Source organism: Sardina pilchardus, chromosome 14, assembly GCF_963854185.1.
Source record: "Sardina pilchardus chromosome 14, fSarPil1.1, whole genome shotgun sequence".
Lineage (NCBI taxonomy): Eukaryota > Metazoa > Chordata > Actinopteri > Clupeiformes > Clupeidae > Sardina > Sardina pilchardus.
In genome coordinates, this window is record NC_085007.1 from 30732288 (window position 1) to 30752030 (window position 19743).

At 47.3% G+C, this 19743-nt stretch overlaps 1 protein-coding gene across 4 annotated transcripts in view; it reads right to left on the reverse strand.

Annotated features, from left to right (window-relative positions):
* arhgap24 (Rho GTPase activating protein 24) overlaps nt 1-19743 on the reverse strand; it is a 112694-nt gene that overhangs the window by 59041 nt on the left and 33910 nt on the right. For 2 of the 4 annotated variants that reach the window (XM_062554135.1, XM_062554134.1), the window contains one exon: nt 14567-14769. The exons of 1 other annotated variant lie outside the window; for it this stretch is intronic. In XM_062554135.1, coding sequence (XP_062410119.1) covers nt 14567-14749 — 183 coding nt within the window. In that variant the 5' untranslated portion in view covers nt 14750-14769. Of the gene's footprint in view, nt 1-14566; nt 14770-14964; nt 15045-19743 lie in introns of those variants that run through there. One more of the 4 variants, XM_062554136.1, reaches the window with a different exon arrangement.

Genomic DNA, 19743 nt, shown 5'->3' on the forward strand with positions numbered 1-19743 from the left:
TTGTGTCTGACTGTCTTCGTCCATGTTTTTCTATGTGCGTGCATGCGTGTGTGTAGGTGTGTGTGTGTGTGTGTGTCGGGGGGGGGGGTGTATGCCATGTTTGATGTGTTTGCAATGTGTGAGTGTGTGTTATTGATAGAATACATGCCTATGACAGATCATAGGAAATAGGGCTCCAGATATAGACTGGGTATATACAGGCTGAGCAATAAACTCATGTCTTGATGCGTTCTGGAAGAAGGCCATGAGTGTATTTGTACCAGGCTTCATCCAGCTGAAGCATTGCCTTTATTAACACAAAAACAAACTTAACCAAAAATAGGAGTCAAGGACAAATGTTACCAATAGCATGCGTCTGCCATCTTTGCACAGGGAATTCAATACCTCAAATCAATGGGGCACTGTGATTTTTTTCTATTCCTGAATGCCCTTATTCAGCATAAGCAGACCGAATCACAGGCCCACCATTTCCCCTGCTAGATTCTCATCTACAATGTCCTAAATCTGACACGGCATGTGAAGTCAGAAGAGAACTGCAACAGCGGGTCCATTGGTGACATTCTCAGGAGATTAGTTTGCCTAAGATAAGGTATGAGCCATAATTAAGGTCCACTCTGAGATGCCGGAGATACATGACGTTATCAGGGGTTGCAACAGCTGAACTGGGGGGCCCAGGGTCTCTCAGTCCCACTGCATGGACTAAAGCATGCCTTCATCACTGGACACAGCAGGCTTTAAAGCTTCAACACAGACGGCTCCATTTTAACACCTTAAACCTTTTCAGCATAGTGTACATATTTAATGTACAGTAGAGTACAGGTGCATAATTTGAGAGTAGAATTGTGAAAATATGCTCTTTAGTCACAGAAAGTTATGAAAACACAACTTGCTTGCTTGATATCAAGTATACACTATTAAAGGAACACTCCACCGTTTTTTCATATTAAACTATGTTATTCCCTTAACTAAGACGAGTTGATACATGCCTCTCACGTTTCAATGCGTGCACTCACTGGCTCTGGTGCGCGGCGCAACTTTGATAGTACTTAGCTAGCCCAATGCATTCATTAGGATCCAAACAGAGATGAAGTTAGAAGCGACCAAGCACCTCCATGTTTTCCCTATTAAAATGCAGTTACACGAGTAGTCACACGACCAAGTATGGTGAGACAAAATAAAACGTGGTGCATTTCTAAGCAGGTAAGAGGGATAACTATATTGTGTGGCGTAATAACATTTGGAGCACCATACTTGGTCGTGTGACTACTCGTGTAACTGTATTTTAATAGGGGAAACATGGAGGTGTTTGGTTGCTTCTAACTTAATCTCTGTTTAGATCCTAATGAATGCATTGGGTTAGCTAAATGCTATCAAAGTTGCACCACGCACCAGAGCCAGTGAGGGCACGCATTGAAACGTGAGAGGTATGTATCAACTTGTCTTAGTTAAGGGAATAACATAGCTTAATATGAAAAAAACGGTGAAGTGTTCCTTTAAAACAAATGTGTTAGAAACAACACAAACTGTGTTGTCCCAATCTGGACATAGATGTGTGTTAAAAAACAACACGAATTGTATTATTTTCAACACATTCATCTTAAGAGTGTACAATTGAAAAGATTTAAGTAAAAACAAACAAAACCTGAACATAGCAACACGTGCCTGCCATTACAGAAGAATTATGATCTGAAAGGTTTTAACAATCACATCATGTGCCACTGTGGCTTTTGTGGGTGTTTAAGCCTTCTTAATAAGCCCTCACTAGATCTGAAGGCCTCTTCCTGCTGTGAAAAAAGCCTTTAATGAAGCATGACTGCGACATCTGAAGAGGCGGAAACCCAAACCTTTAGACCATATGAACTGCATTAATAGTCTCGTAAAGACGCCCTCCGCTCCCCTGATCGTGGAAGAGTGGGGAAATGCATTTGATGTAGCTTGCGGTTTCTGCTCACTATCACCTTCAGGACCGGAAGAGGCCAGTCGTCAAAGTCTCAAATAACAGTGAGCACCTCAGGTGTAAAAAAAAGTCTTAGGTCCTGGGGGTGTTTGGGGGATCATGGCCGGAAAGGTTGAGAACACTAACACACTTGCCATACATTAACAGAGTCAGCCGCGGCTCTATTTTGCCTCCAGGTTACAGAATACAGAGGCTGTAATGCACAACAACAATACAGCACTAGGCATAACATACAAAACACACTATAAAGACTACATGCTGAAGATCACTGGAGCATGAATACTTTCTCTGGCTTGGATTAACTCAGTAAACACCACTGTTGAAGTTATGGACTTTTTACAGCAGATTTACAGTAGATGGCAGCTGCACAGGGCTTATTGTGTAGACTGTAAATCACAGAGTCACTGGCCCAACATGAACGCCACTTTTGGATAAATATAAACAGGCTTATTTTCACCCACTTCCCTTAACCAATAAACAAGCTGGTATGGTTTTTCTCAACCACATTCAGAATTTTTCAGGGCTGCAAGTCAACCGAGAGAATTCCCAGCACTAGACTGAGGCTAACGAGATCATCCATCACCCTGTCCCTGCTGTGGCTAATGCCGGGGTGCAGCCGTTCATCTCCCAGCAGGGGCGTCGCACCTTGCCGCCCCCTGCAGCTCTGGCTGTTTTACTGCGCTTGTTACGCCCTGGGAGAGCCAGGAGCCAATCCCTTCAGTGGAAAAGCAGAGGCAAAGAAGCAGCTGAAGGAAAATTTGTAGTGCCTGAGGGAAGTTCTGCGCCCACAGCAGACACAGGAACCCAGAGCGGGAATGCTGGGAGGCTGGCGGGTGTTTTCACAGCGCAGTTGTTTACCGTGAGGGAGAGGGGATTTCTTGAGGCAGAGCAGAGGTTACCAGAAAATGTCCTTTCAAGATGACAGGGTAGCTGATGAGCTTGAGAAAGAAAGTAAGCATAATTATGTCACTGGCATTTCCCTGTAATGCAAACTGGTCTACAGTAAAAAAAAATACAGTCGAAGCAGAAAACTTTAGCTGCTGTACAAGGCTGAATTGTTTGAGTTTAGGGAATCCCCCATAGATCCGAATGTGTATATGCATGAGTTGAAATAGGCAAAGCTGCTCAGTGTGGAGGAAGCTACAGAGAAGAGATGAGCTAAAATGAGCTAATACATTCTAAATGGCTGGGCCTCAATTGCCTCAGAGGACTCAATTAGTGGACAGCCATGGAGCCATAAAAAGGGCACTTAACCTTGACTGGTACAGACCTAGCACCTTCATCTCTGGTCATTAGCAGCCTTTGCCAGCTCGTGGACTTCTCTCGCATGGCTGCTGAAGCTATATGTAAATCAATGGGAGATCTGCCCTTCTCCCCCCCCACCACCTCCCCTTGTATCTGTCTAGCTTATCATGGGACAGGTTACTTTTATCTTACTTAGGATGTGCTGCAGCAATAGTACTTAATAGCACTGCTTAGTGTTATAGGAACCATGGGCTGCAATTTCCATTGCATCTCGGTTCTAGCAGGCAGGAGATGGGCAGTCCTTACCTGTAGTTATGCTACCACTGGGAGAACCTTCCTATTATGAGGTTAACACAGACGGAAGGAGCAGAAGGTCTGAATACCTTTAAAAACCTTTAGTTGCAGCATAAAGTGCCTCTCACTACTCTTTCCTGTTAAAGTTATTGTGTGATGTGTCCCTTGGGATTTCTTAGTCGTGCTGGTGTTACATTATGTTTGTCCACTGGAAACAAATTATCTGAGTGCAGTTTAATATAAACATAAAACACAATTCCAATGTCCAAACAATAAATCATTTGGAAATGGGCAGAGGCCATCTATTCCAGTTGTTCCAACCAAGCTGAGAGCCAAATATGTCCTCATTTGTACTGAAACACCCAATTGGCCCAGTCATGCAGCAAACACAACCCAATAACGCAGCGTAATCTTGTAAAAGCTGCACATTGAGAGAGGTTTTAGGAGTGGAATCAGTTTTGGCACAGGCAGCACAAGAGGGACACCTGAAGCAAGGACTGAGCTGGGCCAGAGCCATTGTGAGGGCTCAAAAAATGCCATTAACCTCAAGTTTCCATTAGCTAGATTCAGCCAGGATTTCTCATTTCCTTGCCTAGGCCCACAGTCCTCCCGCCGCTGTTGAGCTCCAGTACCAGACGAGATTGTCTGTTTTAAACACTGACCTAGTTTTCAACCTGCTTGATTGAGTCGTCTCCTTTCCTCCCAGAAAGAAAGGGCACATACTGTAGCAGTAAGCCTGACTGGCAGGTGACTAAACTAAACACTATTTCTCCTCTCATCTCTGTTGTCTTCCACCATGTGGTCTATACTTAGTATCTGATGTCTGTCATCTCATCCATGGCCCTGAACTGGACTCATCCTCAATGGGCAGCACAAGTCTTCCATGTCAGCCATCTTGGTGGGTCCCTGGGTGAAGGGCCTCACTGGATTTTGTTACGCTTTTTGTCTGGCAAGTAGCCGTGCTGGTTTTCACAATGAGAGAGCCATCACAGGCACCCTCTAACTTTATGTGGATGATAAAATAGAGGTTGTCAGCCTGTAGGCAAAGCAATGGATGGATGTGCTCAACCTGCAGACTAGTCTGCTGCTCTCTCTCTCTCTCTCTCTCTCTCTCTCTCTCTCATTGTGGATTAACAGCTCCATGAGTCCAGGGCTGCTTAAGAATTTCCAGCCATATTTCAAACTTTGTTGGAGCATCAAGAAACTTGCCGCATCTGCTTAAAACAGGCACTGGCTAACCCAGCATACCAATGACCAAGTGCTAATAATATATGAGTAACCGGGGGGGCTCGGGGATCACTTTAGATTCACATCCCGGTATGGAGCTAGAGTTTAATAAGACTTGCTGTGAGGAGAGAAAAGAAAAGAAAAAACCTGACAGTTTTATCCAACACAAACTGAGACTCCACATCCAGAGATGGCAAAATGCTACAGGCAGCCCCAGTGTTCTCACGCGAGTTTCCTGAGAGCACCGCGGCGTCATGCTCATCAGGCACAAATGGAGGATTCCACTCTTGCCCTTGTTCCACAGCTCTTTCATGCGCGTACCGGGGGTGCTTTTTTAGTCAGCAGCCGGCAACTTGAAAGCTCTGCATATACAGTACAAAGGACAAGAGAAGGAGATCAAAGATCAGGTGACTTGACAGAAACCAAAAAAGCTCGAGGTTGTCCCTGAGGAGACTCCCAATGGCGCCCGACGGGATGAATATGTAATTCCCTTATCATCCCAGCTAACGCAGCGCGGAGCATCTTCCAAATGCAGGGAGATCTGTGGAAGCCAGAGGCTTAGGCTGGGAGATCTGTCCTTTTGGCCTTCACGTCTTGGCGGTAGCAACCGTATTCACCAGCAGCGAAGCTCCAGCTGCTCTCCATCACTCGGAGACTCAGTCACTTTTTCCCTTGAATCTTAATACAAGCCCCTGGCTAGTGTGCAGCCATAGAGCCAACTCTGGAAAGCAAGCTCTTCAGAAGTCCACTTTGGCCTTTTACTGAAAACACACAGAGCTGGGAGGAAGGAAGAAATCTCATAATGGGAAGAAGATGATCAATTTGCCACTGACTCACTTACTGTTATGAAAGCTCACAAAACAAAAACACTAAAAGATCCAAATCTGATCTCTTCAGCACGACTGGTCATTATGAAATCATTAGGCATATCCAACAGGAGGTAGACTAGGTCTCCTCAAGGTAGCAATAAACACAAATTCAATTACCTGCATGTTAATTACATGTTGTATGATTGCCTTTCCAAATGAGAGCCAGATAAGGGTATTGGCGGTAATTAGCAAAGCTATTCAATGCATGTAGATGAGAGCAGATAATTAGTGCAAGAGGGTTAATTGCATTGATGGGGGTATGGCTTCAATAGACTTCAAATCACTATATGATGTTAGAGGCTACAGACAAGAAAAAATGCAGTTCAGTCAGTGCTTAAAGCATATCCATTATTGGTGAAAGGTGAGGCCACAGCCCAGGGTTAAAGGCAGATACACATACACATCTTTTACACAGTTAATAATTATTCTTCAGAATGTCTCTACAGGCAAGGGGCACAGCGAGGTGTCACTCATTAACACGACTGTAGAAATCTGTCCGTCTTCCACTCTACTTTCTTCACTCTCTCTTTCCAGTTCTATGGCCATCCCCCCATCCTCCGAGGTGAGGTGTGTCATAGGTGCATTCTTTTCTCCTATTCCACGCTCTTTCTGGGGTCAGAAAGCGAAAGCGCTACACGGCTAGCTAACACACAGCTCCCATGCTCCAACACAGCTCACAGGGCAGTTTGTCTTGTCACCGCAAATAACAGCAGGCCTGACATCTCCCAAAGTAATTAGCGGGAAAGAGGGAACCCGTGGGGGAAGCCATGGAGAGAGGTCCCATTTGTCAAGACCCTTGCTAGAAGCCCGGAGTAGAAAATATGCGCTAGGAAAGTTTTTGAGGAGTGTTGAGGAGAGCACAACAAAACAGACCCAGCTCTACAGTATAAACAGGAAATGGATACACCCAAGAGCTCTATAACATATTAACATAGAAAAACTAAGAGAAATGAGAGATGCATTCTGTTGTTCAACATCCCGTCTCTCTCTCTCTCTCTCTCTCTCTTTCTCTCTCTCTTTCTCTCTCTCTCTCTCTCTCTCTCTCTCTCTCTCTCTCTCAGAGTGAGAGGCTATGGAGTGGAACTGTGCTGAAGAGGCGGGCAGGCTTGGTTGAGTCCAGAACGGCAATGTGTAAGCTATTACCATACATCCTTGGAGGGAGTACATCCCATGATCCCTACCCAGAGACGTTTTTAATTAAAACGGAGAGATTGGTACATGGCAGGTCACTACCAGGGAGAATCCTCAGGGATGGAGAGAACCTCTTCATAGTGAAGCCACAGCTGAAGTCTCCATCACAGAGACAACACTTACTGAAGCCTTCTTTGTACCTCTGACAGCAGCACAAAGCCAATGATTTATATGCCCGGGTCTTAAAGGGATATTCCGCCATTTGTGGAAATACGCTCATTTTCCACCTTCCCTCGAGCAAAACAATCGATATTTACCTTGTTCCCGTTCATCCAGCCATTCTGTGAGTCTGGCGATACAACTTTTAGCTTCAGCCTAGCATAGATCATTGAATCGGATTAGACCATTAGCTTCTCGCCTGCTAGCTTCATGTTTAAAAGTGACTAATATTTCTGGTAATTTTCCCATTTAAAACGTGTGTCCTCTCAAGTTAGAAAGTGCAATAAGACCAACTGAAAATGAAACCTGCCGTTTTTCTAGGCTGATTTGACATGGAACTACATTCTCATCTGGCGTAATAATCAAGGCAACTTGCAGCTACTGGCACTACTACTGCTTGATGTCTATGGGGACTATTTTCAGATGCTGCGTACGATATCACTGCGCCTATGGTACGTTTGCAAGTTGCCTTGATTGTTACGCCAGATGAGAGTGTAGTTCCATGTCAAATCAGCCTAGAAAAACGCCAGGTTTCATTTTCAGTTGGTCTTATTGCACTTTCTAACTTGAGAGGAGACACGTTTTAAATGGGAAAATTATCAGAAATCTTAGTCACTTTAAAACATGAAGCTAGCTGGCGAGAAGCTAATGGTCTAATCCGATTCAGTGATCTATGCTAGGCTGAAGCTAAAAGTTGTATCGCCAGACTCACAGAATGGCTGGATGAACGGGAACAAGGTAAATATCGATTGTTTTGCTCGAGGGGAGGTGGAAAATGAGCGTATTTCCAAAAATGGCGGAATATCCCTTTAATCACGATACAATGAGATAGCACCAGTGTGATTTATATTCAACACGCATCCAAACTTTGTCAAATATGGAGACAAATTTAATGGGGAAATAATTGGCAAAATGTCTGACAGCCTTAGCAGAACCATATTTCTGGATGATGCACTTGCATTCACTCTTGCAAATAAACTTCAATCTTAGGACAGTATTATTGATAATAGTCCATGGCAAGTTTGGCAGTGAACTCCATCCTTAAATCCGTAGGCAATGTGACTGCGAGCCCCTCTCACCTTGGTCTGCCCTTGGGTTTGGCTCCTCGCTTCTGGCCCTGCCACTCTCCTCCTGTGAGATAATACGCCTGGGCGTAATGAATGAATGAATGGATGGAAATTGGCTGGCCTGTAAATGGCGGGCGGTAAATCTCGGGGAGCGGGCACGCTTTGGTTCATCTGTCTCCGAGGAATTACAACACCCACACGGAGCCAGGCGGAGGGGCGGACCTCGCCTCAGCCTGCAGATGCGGGAGCAGGAGTGGGGAACGCCGTCTCTCTGGGAATATTTGACTGGAATGGGGGATGATTTCACGTTTAGATAGGCTCACCAGTCAGTGTTGAGTCCTTGGTGTCTGCCAGGGTTATGAGCAAAACTATCCTGGATTCCCCAGCTGAGAAATGCAGTAAGAACAGCTGGTCATAGAAAAATATTTGAAGAAGAAAAGATATCAGAGGAACTGTTTTCGAGTTATAGAATAAATAGTCCACTTTCTTGTTGCTGAGGAGAAGACATATCAGTGTTTGTTGGAAACTGAACAAGGCTCTTCATCACACTGACAAGTTCTCAGTTAAAAGCCTCCATTACTGTATTCTCCATATTCAGTAGATGTTCTTGGCTGTCCTTCAAGACAGACTTTACTATTCCACAGAAGGAAAAAAAAACACTGCCTCATCACAGCGCTGCCTTCACCACCAGCGTCCGGCCTCCGGCTTGACGTGTGAGTGGACGAGGGCCGGGTGCGGAGACAGACAAGGTCACCGGCCCACAGCTACCGGCCCGCATTCCTCTTGTCAATAATTTCCCTAATAGATTCCAAACACCCCACCAACTCCCTGCCGGAGCGCTGTAGCCTGTCAGCTGTTGTCAAAAGGGCTGTATGGATGGGCGAGTCATGCTGCCATGGTTCAAGCCCTCTCAACAAGATAACCTCTGTGTTCAAAACAAACCCTGCCTTTATCCATCTGCCTGCGTATTTATTTATTGTTCTGAACGTCATGGTGTGAACACTCCGGTGACTTTGAGGGGAGCAATAAACACCGAGTGATGAAAAAAAGATATGCTGTCATTTGAGCCCCGGGCTAAAACCTGTGAGGACAAGTACTGTTTTGCATGGAGCAAATCTCTGTGTGTGTGTGTGTGTGTCTGTGTGTGTGTGTGTGTGTGTGTGTGTGTGTGTGTGTGTGTGTGTGTGTGTGTGTGTGTGTGGAGATGTGAGGTATGAAGTGGATGAGGCGTGGGTATCTCCTGACAGGGTAGAGGCGGAGCGTGGAGGTCATGCTAATGATTCTGCTTTCTAATTCCTCTCATCTACACACACAGCAGAGCAGCACTGGCAGATGAATAATTAAAAGCTCAAATTGTCATTTTAATAGGCATCTAAAACGCCAAGGGCACAGGCGCTGCAACAGTCAACCACAGCTCGGGAAAAGTCTTGACTTTTTGTAGACACTGAGAAGTGAACTTTTTTTTGTCTCTGCCGTAAAAATGTTTATTTATTGAAAAGCAACAACATGAAACCTGTAATTACAGCCGTATTTTACGCTGTGTCAGGCATTGTTTCCCTCTCTGTAATAAAAGTCATTTTGATTTAAATGACGAAATGAGATTTTCACCCAGTATGAACTATACCACTCTGGAGCCGCTGGCACAACAATGCGGGCTCTATAAAAGTGGATCTATGGGCTCAGTAGAGTATGCATCATTATTACACAATCAGATGAGAAACGGCTGGGATTAGAATAATTATGCAATCTTCAGCGCTGGCCTGGCACAGCATCTCCTTTGTGCTGCTGAATGACGCAGTTGTGTGCATGTGCGTGTGTGTTGTGCCAAGGGACGCGGGCTCGTGCCTAGCACTCAGACGCAACCTCGTCTCTGTCTCTCTCTGACCGTTGACCCGCGCTGCGGCTATTCTGCACATTCCACACGGCACGCATGGAGAAGGCGCCCAGCCTACTGGCCAGACATACGCATCTGCCCACCATGAGGGTCCATGGTCACTCTCGTGTCATGTTCACAGCCAGCTAGGCTAGCCTGTCTGACCAACATTCTTTGACCTGAGGTCAAAGAGATTGGAAACGCCAAGGCTCGTTCGTCGCCCTGAAGTAAAATAAACGGTTTGTGTTTTTCTGTGTCTATTATGCATGTATTTGTGTGAACATGAGTGCGTGCTCAAAAGGGTACACTTGCGTCTGTGTGCAACGCACACGCCATCGAGGTCACAGCCAGTCATATGGTTGTGTATTAGCGTTAGTGACAGCACATGGACTAATGAGGCGAAAAAGACATTTCCCCCAAATTGGTTCCGGCCTTTAATATCCACTTCAGACACCGCTCTCTGCACCTTCAGCAGTAGCCTCTAAATTTAGTTAGGCAGTAATTAGTCTGGTGCTCAACTGTTGGAGGAACACTGACAGACGCTGAGAGTCTTGTCAAATCGAAGGGCAGGCAGGTAGCTTGCTTCTTACTAGCCCTGTCCGCCCGCTTCTCTATGGGTCAAAGCAATTAAGAGTTTGTGCTACATTCATGGCCCAGTTTCCTTGCAGTCTTCCTTTCCCTACAGCATCAAAGTGAAAAGTTATGGTTGGAAAAAGGAGAAAACTAATGCTGTTGTCAGTTGTTTTTAGGTTGGGAATGCAAGAACTTCCTTCCACCGACAAATTTAGAATAATGTGGTGGCTACATGTAGGTTAGAACTTGCAGATGCATGTTCAAAACAGTGTCCAAAAATATACGGATAGTCCATGGGGCACCACAGATCTTTTTTAACATCCAGAAGCTCCCAGACACAATTTCTTCCAAAAATGGTCCAAAGTGACCCATGCACCTGAGCCCTGTGCCTTTTTACACATAGATCACATCAGGCCCACATTCCCCTGCACAAGGGAGGCCATTGAAAGCTAAATTGAAAAACATTTTCACTCGGGGGGTGAAATGCCCAGATGACATGCCGTCGGCCATACCACTCTTGATGTGTGGTGTTGTATTTCATGTAGGGCACAGACAGCGAGCCTCCACTCCCCCCCTGTCCCAGAGAGGCTCTCGTATTGTAGCGTATGGACGCCATTGTCCTGGCTGGAGCCAAACATAGGATGTTTTAGATGAGAACATAAGGACTTTCATTCAGACGCGGGGGAGAACAACAGCTGCATTGTGGGCCTGAGGAGGTCCTCCCGGCCCACCGCCCACCTCCAGGCTTTGGCTGGCTGACCTTTTGTGTGGGTCGGGGCGTGGACCGTGGCCAGAGTAGAGGTGGTCCTGGCCCAGTCAGCGGTGCTGCACAGAGACCGTGGGCAGAGGAAACCTCCGGCCTCGGACCGAAGCGGCACGTTTTGGCCAGTACAACTGGCGCGGAGTAAGGAAATGGGAATTCCATTCACCAACAGTGTAAACAACACAGACAGACTTACAGCATATTAATCAACAGAGAAATGCCAACAAGCTGATAGAAATGTTCCACTATCAGAGTCAATCTTTGTTGTTTTTCATTTTCATTGAGTCTCAGCACAACAGCTAACATTACAAAGGTACCGTTCACTCCACGTTTATCCAGCGTTGGCTGTATATTTAGAACATCTAGAGGGAAGACAGACAGATTGTTGGGTGCACTGTCTCTCCACCCTCAATCAAACCCTCCCCGCCCCCACACAAGGAGAGGACCAAAAAAAAGACAGGAAGGCAACACGGTGCTGAAAAAAACAGCGATCTCATAAAAGGAGTTCCTGATGCATGTGTCTGTGGATTTGGCTGGGCTAAAGGCATCTGATAAATGCCTCTCATTGGGATGCGGAACATGGCTGAAGTTACGGGAGATCAAAAACAAGCATCGCCGCCTCAGATCACGGCTTCAGGTTCTCAAGCCCACTTTGAAGCCCTCGCTTTTAAAGGGAAAGCGAAAAATCTTTTTCTTGCCTGATATTGAATCGTGTCCTGATCAAATGGGAGGACATGATGCAAAGAAACACCCCTTGAAGGAAATACAGAACACACACGTCTGTGGTTTCTGGAAGTGAAACATTAAAGCGCGCAAGATGGACCACACACAGACTAAAAAAATTAAAATCACCCTCCGTTGCCATCACATACGAGAACACATCTCTTTCAAACTTCTCTTTTTTAAAATTAAAATTACCCTTAAACACAGATAACATTGAACCACTTCCACACACAGACAGACAGGCACACACACACACAAAGAAACAAATGTGAACAAAGAAACAATATGTACAGCACATAGGCAAACATAGAAACACACACAAATATCTCCTCACATTCCCTGACAGAGATGTGAGTGAACTTTAAAAGTGAACTCCAAAACCCAAATCCTGCTCTTGCTCTCTTTCTCTCGCTCCTCCTAATTACTTCAAAAGTGAGCTTATTAAAATATCCCGGGCTCAGCGGGCCATGTAATATGGAGGTAGAGCACCTCCACAAATGAAAGAACTAAGACTGTCTGCGCTCCACATTGGGCCTCACTAATGATGGCCAAGCAGCAGGGATTTCCACCCAGAACATCAACACACATTTAGCCATAAACTGCTGAGGCAGTGCTTCCAAACAAACCTTCCCCACTTCCTGCTTTTAGCCAGACCGAGGCCCACTCAAACCAACGCCTCACGCCTGGGGTCAGCTGCCTCTTATGGAACTTGAGAAAGTGTGTGTGCATCTTTTTGTTTCTTTGAGTTTCTGTGTGTGTGTGTGTGTGTGTGTGAGCATGAGTCATTGTCTGTTCTCCATTAAAGGAGTGTTAAACCCAAAGCAGATCTTTCCACCAGGCCTTGGTTACGGTGCGGGGAGAGGCAGTCAAAACAATCTCACACTATTGTACTTTTTTCCAACATACAGTACAGTATATTCTCTGGCCTGATGACACTAGGGAGAGTTGAGTCTGCAGACTGAGGTTATGTACCATATGTTCAGCTGTGTCTCTCTCCCTACTCTGGTGTACATACCAGTTCTTATGTACATAAATGTGAATAAATAAATGTGTGTATAAAGTTCACCCTTCTCTCTGTCTTTGTCTCTGCCTTCCTGTATGTTCCCCATACTGGTGGTGAGTCAGGGCTTCTAAAAACAGCCTGTGTGTCCTCAGCTCTCCTCGTGTTTACCAGACCTCTGCTTTACTCTCGCGGCAGCACTCAGACGCTGGCGCAGAGGCAAATGTGCTCTGCTGCCACCGTGCCAACTCTTAGAAGCATGGCACAGGAGCCCGGGATCACCTCGGAGACGGCTCACATAACACCGATTTTAATTTCACATCGCTTGTGGGAGGCCGCCCGGCGCAGAGCCCTCTCTGTCTTGGACGGCATTAATGCACAATGGCGCCTGGGCTAACCCTGCTTCTGTTCTGCATAATCCTGCATCTGTCTTATGTAAGTGCCATGCGTTTGAACCCGTCCATGGATGTTTCGGAGCCAAAATGGTGGATCTGTCTGGGTGACCAACACTGCATCCTCTATCAAAGGATTTGGGATTACTAAATGTTGTGTCACTGAGCCCAAATGGAGATGTCTTGTCCAACGTCAATCCACTGTATGCATTCAGTTCACTCTTTAGTGACAGGTGCACAGAACTGTGCGAGCTGCACACGTGCACACGACTGAGTTCCCCAGCAAGTTCAGCCATTACTTTCATCCCAGCTGCGCGCTAATAGAGAAATCCTTCCAATTCCTTGACAGAGAGCCAGTGGTGACAAGTGAATGTACTCCCGCATGGCTACTCTGGAGAAGTGAGCCACTGATAGAGATTAGAGTTTCGCTACTCCACTCCATTAGTGCTTATCAGCCCATCTCCCTTATCAGTGGCTCCACCGCTTTACACCAGTCATGATGACTAGAATACAGTGGCACTCTCATGCAATGCAAAGCACCCTCTGCTGCAGTCATCTGAGAGAGGGATGCATTTCCATACGGACATGGCAGACATGGCGCCCTCGCCTCTGCAGGCCACAGGACAACGCTCCCCTTTATGTCATGCAGGCTGGAGCCACCCCTGGTCCATTTAAAACATCAAACACGGGCACGGCTATAAAACCATATGAATACTGCAACAGAGACTCCTATGGCATACGTAGGCTTAGCGGTCAGTTTAAGAGCAAACTGAGGGCTGGGAATTCACTTGAACAGAACACTGCACATGTAAATATAGAATCTACAGGAAACTGGTCAAGTTGCTGTTCACAGGTTATTCAGAGTGCTAACAAGTGTCTAATCCTCACGTGTGGCTCAGATTCAACATGTCTAACTGAGCGACCTCCCTGGTCACTGCGTGTGTGTGTGTGTGTGTGAGAGAGGCCGTGTGAGGAGCTGCTGCAGGGTGGGTGGGTAATCCCCGCTGAGCCCTCTCTGAGAGGCCGTATCTATCAAGGTGATCACACCGTCCTCGCCCACGCGCCGCTCAACCCGACACCGCCTTCTGAAGCGCCGCCGCGGCTCACCGCCCCAGGGGTCAAGCTCCCTTAAAGCCTGCGGAGGGTGGACACGGGTGGGGGAGGGCAGGGGAGGGATGGAGGGAGGCGCAGAGGTGAGGAGGTGAGGAGGTGCGGGGGGAGGTGTCCACTCACCAGGGCTTTTGTCTCCTCCTCGTCTTTGTAGTAGTGGAGCTGGTCCCCGCGGAGCACGAACCAGCGCGTGTGCCAGGTCTTGACGAAGCCGCCCTGCTTCCTCAGCCAGCCGCAGCGGAGCGTGCTGGGCGGCCCGCGGCCGTGGCGAGGGCTGGTGCCCCCCGACACGCCCAGCTCCTCCATGAGCGGGACGCCGCGCTGGCCTGCAGACAACAACAACAACAACAACAACACCAGTCACAGGGTGGAAGGAGCGCCACACGTGCAGTGAACACACACATTAGCATATCAGAAAAGTGCGATCTCTCTTTCTCTCTCTCTTACACTCGCTCTCTCTTACACTCGCTCTCTCTCTCTCTCTTACACTCGCTCTCTCTCTCTCTCTCTCTCTCTCACACTCTCTCAGACACAGTTGCCCTCGTTCCTCCTCGTCTCCTTTTCTTTAATCAAAGCACGTGTGGAGCTCCTGCTGTTTCGCACGGCACCTTCAGAATAGAAACAGTTCTCACAGTTCAACTATCTCGATGGCTGAACTCACACCTGCTCTCAACAGGAAGGGGAGCCCTCGCTCGCTCGTGCACACACACATTCACCACACAAAATTACTCACCACACACACACACACCCACACATACATTCTGCAGCAGCTCAGAGTTTGACAATCATTTCACAGGCTTTATTAGCCATGAAGCAATGCAGGTGAAGACTGAAGAAACTCAGAGAATCCGAAGCCAGACAGCGAATGCCCAAAATATCTCTCACACACACACACACACACACACACACACACACACACACACACACACACACACACACACAGACAGACCAAGGACTCAGCACCTTTCACTAACCTCTGATCCCTTTATTAGCCAGGGCTATAGGCCACAATTTACACACAGTCAGACACTCTGTTTGCCACTGAAGGCCAAGCCCTGAGCTGTGGACATTTGAGCCTCATGCAGCAGCAGAGAGACTGCAGCGTCTTGATCCTCTTTCCAATCCTGTGGGGCAGCTCAACAGCACAAGCTAGAGCACTGGTGTTTTCACATGCTTTTTTCCCCACAGGTGTATGAGAATAACAGAGAGAGAGAGAGAGAGAGAGACAGAGACAGAGAGAGAGAGGAAGGGAGAGAGAGAGGAATACAGAGAGAGAGAGGAAGGGAGAGAGAGAGAAATACAGAGGGAGGGAGGAAAGGAGAGCTCCAGCCCCGCGGACTGCTGGAGACATTAGAGAGAGGAGAGAGTCCACTGCGACGCCTTCCAGCTACGATAAAAACAGCCGTCGTGAGACTGTGGCCAGGAGCCACAACCACGATGTGTTTCTGTGTTTCTGTCTGTCGACTGCAGGACCGCCGAGAGCCCACCACACGCTCTGAGCCAGCAACCCAGAGCTGCTAGTGCACCAGAGAAAATAAACAGCACAAATGAACGAAGAAATCCTTTGACATTGAGCTCACATGGGAGGTGCCGTGGAGATGAGACATTTATTCTGGCAATTGTCTGACAGCCAGCCGGGCATGTGTGAGATCTGGACCTGAGTGATTTCTTGGTCCTGATTTGGCTCTCCGGTTCAACCTTCAGGAGGCTCAGAGGGAGAACATTGTCTGGCTCAGCTGCCATGTCAACAGGCTCCCGCCTCGGCCGTGTCCACCGTCCGCACAGATATCGGTATCATGTCACAGCTGTCAGTGTGGATTTGCTGCTAACGGACTCAGCATAAGTGAATGTTATTTACTTGTGTGTGTGTGTGAGGGTGTGTGTGTGTCTGTATCTGTGTGTGTGCGTGTGTGTGTGTGTGTGTGTGTGTGTGTGTGTGTACTGCACTCATTTCGCCAGAGTACATGAACCCCTGAGCGTCCACCTGGGGCCATCCTGGCAGCCACGCACCAGCCCTGTTTTCTCTGCTCCACGCAGAGCATCAAAACCAAACATTTGGTGTCAGATGAGACAGCGCTTCCCTTAATAAATCTATCAGCCTGGAAAGGACACCGTTTTCTGACAGCAGGATGGCAACACTTGAGTCGAGGCGTCTCCTGCTCAGTGATTAAGCACATGTGTAACCAATATCAGAGGCACAGCTCTCACAGCTCTCCTCCGCCTCACACACGAGGGACTGGAACCGACATGAAAGTGGGATGTCAGTGCTGTTCTAAGGATTGTTCAAAAACATCTATACATCAAACGTCAACAACAACAAAGCCTCGACATGACAGACAGGTCTGTACCAGAGCCTTTCACTTGCCAGCATGGTCAAACGATCCTCAAAGAGATCTCCGCCAGGCTGCTTTTCCATGGCTCATTGGACAGGACTATAAACAACACCATGACTTTGGCTTGTGTGTTGCGATGCCAACACACACGACAGTGAGTGAGTCCCACAGTGAGTGTCCCGGTTGGGTGGGTGAGTGAGTGAGTGTACGAGGCGAATGAGGTTTGCAGGAGACGCTGTCGTCAGCGCGCTGCCTCTGCCACGCTGTCACCAGGGCTCTCCCCCGACCGCTCCAGCGACGGCGGGTTTCCAGATGAGATCCAGATGTGTGTAAGAGGGGGGGAGCGCTGCAGCAGTCTGCTCAACAAGTGCTGCGCTGCGCTGGGCTGGTGTGTGTGTGTGTGCTGTGTTCTGGTGTGCTGTGGTGAGCTATGGAGGAACTCCAGCAGGCTGCTGACTGTTCCACTGGCGCCACACCCCTCTAACCCCCCCTCCCCTTCATAACATCCTGCACCAGCCCCTACACACACACACACACACACACACACACACACACACACACACACACACACACACACACACTACTCAGTCTGCCGAGTTGACACTCAGGCTCTGTCTTTCATGAGGCTGTCCTCAGGGATTGCTCAGCCTCTCTCAGGACTAAGGTGGGCTTTTCACAGACAAAACCAAATGAGAACTCTTGAAGATGCACAGTGCCCATCTGCGTGTGGAGTCATGGTGGACAACACCGAGCAGAAGAGGAAGAGCGGAGAAAAGCAGAGCGGAAAAGAAAAGAGGAAGAGAGAGAGAGAGAGAGAGAGAGAGAGAGAGAGAGAGAGAGAGAGAGAGAGGGACTTGTTTTCTTAGCTGGACAGCAGCTAGCTCAGCATGAGACATGTAGAGCCTAACCACACCCCCTTCATTTGTGAACCAAATTCTGTTTACTTTTTTGCAGTATCCTGCCTTTCTGTTTCAGTGCTGGTAGATTTGGCTATATACATTTTATTAAATCTCATGTCAAATAAAAGTATTTTTAGGTGATGGACCTACAGTACAGTATGTTGCGTAAGTACTGTAGGTGTGTAGGGCAGCAACCCCAAAGATTACAAATCCACTTTCATGTCCTATCATTTACAATTGATTCAAGACATTCCAGTTAGCTGGTAGAAGACTTGTACTTGTACTTGTTCTGAGTCAGTAAGCCACTTGTGTACTGATAGCCCTCAGCGTGCATTCAGAGTATTATTCTAAGAATACTCAGCTGCTTCCTCAATGGGCAGTTTTAGTCTACTGGGTCTTGTGTTTGTAGTCTAGAAAGAGTGTTTCCTGTTTGGTTCACTGCACATTTGATGCATCAGCGCTGCATGGCTGTAGGACTTTTAAACCCGCCGTAAACAAGAGCTCCATGTGACCACATTTATACAGTTATTCTTTCATTAACGTTTGTTAGCGGTCTCTGACAACATCTTTGATGAGCTTGTGTCACTAATGCGGGCAAAAATATTTCTTAGATGGTTAAATGTTGTAAATGTATTTCTCTATCGCCATTTTATTAGTGCAATTCAGATATTAGACATACTGTAGTTCATCATAAAATTACCAAGTATGTCATGGGCAGATGTTGTAGATGCCCTCACATCAGACATACATACAGTAGACAAAGCAAAACAAACACCCATGGACATAGAGAAAGGCAGAGACACACACACACACACACACACACACACACAGGGTGGATCCGGTGTCCCTCCCTCAGTGGTGCCATTCTGTCAAGCCACAGCTTTGTTCCCATGCCAACATTCCTCATCATGTTATGTCTGTGTTTTAGACATTGGTGTACTGTATGTAGCCTGTATGTTTGTGAGTCACTTTCAATGTAAAGACTGTGGGCAAAATATCTATACGTTGTGTTTACGTGCCTTATATTTGGGCATGGGTGTGTGAGGGTGTTTCCAGCCTCGTGCCACAGCCCTGTCAACATGGCGTTCCTCTTAGCCTGTGATTTATCAGCCTTGTCTGCTGGAAGTGCTTACTGCTCAGCAGAGTGGCCCACGCAGTGCCTGGCGGAAAAGAGCAAGCCTCTGGAGGACCCGGGCTATCTGAACCTCCGGGAGGTCGAATACATCACCCGCAAGGACATTATCAGGACGATCAGCGCTGTAAATTCAGAGAGCGCGTCGGTGTGGGGCGGGGAGCGTCTAACGCCTCTAGGTTCATTCCTTGGCAGACCACGTCCGCCATATATCCACTTGGACTCCAATAAAAGCGCTCGCAGTTACCGCTTTTAATACACAAACGATCGCAGAGTTGGCCCCGAGTCAAAGACGAGAGGAGAATCCAGCCGAGTTGTTTACATCAGACGCTTCAAACAAAAAGACCTGAGAGGAAGCGATGGTGTACCAAAACAGCCCTGAAGGGCTTTTCCATGCTAATTGAGTCTGTGACATGGAAATGATTTGTTCAGACATGAGATGGGTCTAATGTGTGTGTGTGTGTGTGTGTGTGTGTGTGTGTGTGTGTGTGTGTGTGTGTGTGTGTGTGTGTGTGTGTGTGTGTGTGTGTGTGTGTGTGCGTGCGTGTACTGGGCCAGGGGTCCCTGTGTGTTTGGCCTCGTGTGGCATGTGCCTTTTCAGGGGGTGACGGGGGCACTCCAGCCCCCCAAACACTGTGGCACTGTCTGGTCTAAAAGAGCTTATTGATGAAGTTCATGAATAAAATATCCACTTCAGTCTGGCAAATGGCTGCCTAGGAGGGAGAGGGGACATCTAAGTTGTATTATTAATGACATTTTCGTCCAAAGCCGAGGACTCACACAGAAAGAGTACAACAATCGAAATTAAAATATTGGCATTTTAATGGAATTGGTCTGCATTCTGATATATGAGGAGAGAGGTGGAGTGTTTGCGCGAGACAGAGGAGAGGAGAGAGAGAGATTCATATTTCCATCCCTGAAACTACTCAGAGGACA